Source organism: Gekko japonicus, unplaced genomic scaffold (assembly GCF_001447785.1).
Source record: "Gekko japonicus isolate JY-2015 unplaced genomic scaffold, Gekko_japonicus_V1.1 scaffold480, whole genome shotgun sequence".
In the NCBI taxonomy this organism is placed as follows: domain Eukaryota; kingdom Metazoa; phylum Chordata; class Lepidosauria; order Squamata; family Gekkonidae; genus Gekko; species Gekko japonicus.
Window position 1 is genome coordinate 503901 of NW_015175370.1, and position 2019 is coordinate 505919.

The 2019-nt window shown below is 52.2% G+C and overlaps 1 protein-coding gene across 3 annotated transcripts in view; it reads right to left on the minus strand.

The window, feature by feature from the left end:
* The window catches only part of BCL11A (B-cell CLL/lymphoma 11A), a 210780-nt gene extending 209107 nt beyond the window's left edge, over positions 1-1673 (minus strand). For all 3 annotated transcript variants that reach the window (XM_015425497.1, XM_015425496.1, XM_015425495.1), the window contains exon 1: positions 1366-1673. In XM_015425497.1, the coding sequence (XP_015280983.1) occupies positions 1366-1420 (55 nt within the window). In that variant the 5' untranslated portion in view covers positions 1421-1673. The remainder of the gene's footprint in view (positions 1-1365) is intronic.
* Positions 1674-2019: the final 346 nt, after the last annotated feature.

A 2019-nucleotide genomic window follows, 5' to 3' on the forward strand; every position in this document is an offset into this window, starting at 1 on the left:
CGACGCTCGGTCGAGACTTCTTTTCGTATACGTCTCTCGCCTGCCTGCGTCTGTATACGTTGCAATTTTTTCGCTCCTTCCCAAAGCGTTTGTTCTCCTTGTCTGTTTGCTGGCAGCGAGTCCGGAGCACACGCGGCGCTTGTAAACATTCAGACACGAGATTTTTCCCAATCAAAATCCACTTCCACTTTTTTTTTTTTTTTTTGAAAATCTTCCAAAAAATAGTACGAGAGGGAGCGAGAGGAGGGGAATTCCTCTCCCTCCTAGACACACAAAACCACGCTCCGATCTCGCTTTTCGCTCGCCTCTCGTCTCCCTACATGCAAGTACAAGTTTCTGCAGAGCAGGAGTTCGGGGGCTGAGGAGGAGGGAAGCGAAGGGAGGGGGACGCGATACCGCCGGCGAGAGCAGGCGGTTGATTGGGGGGAAGGAGAGCTAATTGTGGCGGTGCGAGAGGAGAAAAGCGGAGCCCGAGAACTCCGGCCAAACACAGACGCCGCGTCTGTCCCTCGGCTGCCCTTTCGCCGTGCAGGGCTCGGGGGGGGGGGGGGGAGAGAGAGAGAGAAAGAGAAAGGAGCGGGACACGCACAGAGGAGTGGGGGGTGGGCGATCTCCCACCAGCACCACCCCGGTCTCGCCAGTGGAGACAAAAGAAGCCGCGAAAAAGGTCCCCTTTTGCACATTTTTAGTGCCTAGAGGAGAAAAATAATAATAAAGGGGGATTGGACGAAGGCAGGAAAAGCAGATTGGAAGGAGGGGGGTGTCTGCATCCAACTGCGAGCCCCAAGATCTCCTGATCTAGATTTCTCTCGTTCCTCGCCTCGTGTGAAGAGAGTCTTACTCCCGTTAAAAACACGCGCATTTCTTTTTTGCACACACATGAGCCCCCCCCCCCCCCCGCGCTCATCGTCACACTTTTTCTCGCTCTGTCGCCCACCTCGCTTGCTTCTTTTAAGTTGCAATTCTTTTGCAAGCTGCAGACACACACACACACGCACATACACACAGAGGCACGCTCTCGCGCTCTCTTCCGGCACAAAATCTTATAAGAGAATCAATGGAGGGGGGGGGGGGCTGTCGGAGAATTAAATGGAACTTTGAGCGAGCGGACGAATGCCGAAGGAGATGGTGTGAAAAGTAAGCGAGGGGCTTACTCTTGCCGGGGGGCGGGGGGCTGAAACTGACTTTACGGTGAGTTGCTGTTTTTCCATTTCCAAAACTAAAAAAAATAAATAAAAATGAAAATACATGCACACAAAAAATACTTAAAATGAGCCGGATTCAGACGGTGCCAAAAAAAGATAAAAAATGCATATATATTGCAAGGGATGGGGGGAAATTAGGCAGGCAAGGAGGTTTACTTACGTGAAAATTCCCGTTTGCTTAAGTGCTGGGGTTTCCCTTGCTTGCGGCGCGACATGGTGGTGGCGGCTGCTCGGGCGGGCGCGCGGCGAGCTCTCTTGCACGGATCACATCGGGAAGCGCCGGGTTAGAAAGGAAGGAGACTCCCGAGAAAATATCTTCATCAATGTCTTTTGACATCCAAAATAAATTAGAAATAATATAAAGATGGCGCGGGGAAGATGAATTGTGGGATAGCAGTCATGGCTTTGCTTTTCTTTTTTTTTCTTTTCCTTTTTTTTCCTTTCTGTGCAAGAGAGGAAGAGAGAGAGAGAGAGAGGGGAAAAAAGGAGAGAGAGAGAGAAAGGAGAGAGAGAGGGAGAGAAAGAGAGAGAGAGAGATGAAAAAAATGGCAAAAGCCCCCCTGAGCTACAAGTTCAAGTGCGGACGTGACGTCCCTACGAACTTGAACGTCAAGCGACTGGCTGGACACAGACATACAAAACATGGGCAGGGCGAAACTGGAGAAAGGGGGTGGAGGGAAGGAGTGCGCCACGCCAATGGACAGTCATCAGGGGCTGGACATGATCTCGCAAAGAGTCTGGGGGGGGGAGCCCATCGGAGGGCAAGCCAATGGCCAGTGGTGGGGGGGAGAGGGAGGGGGAGAGGGGGGTACCC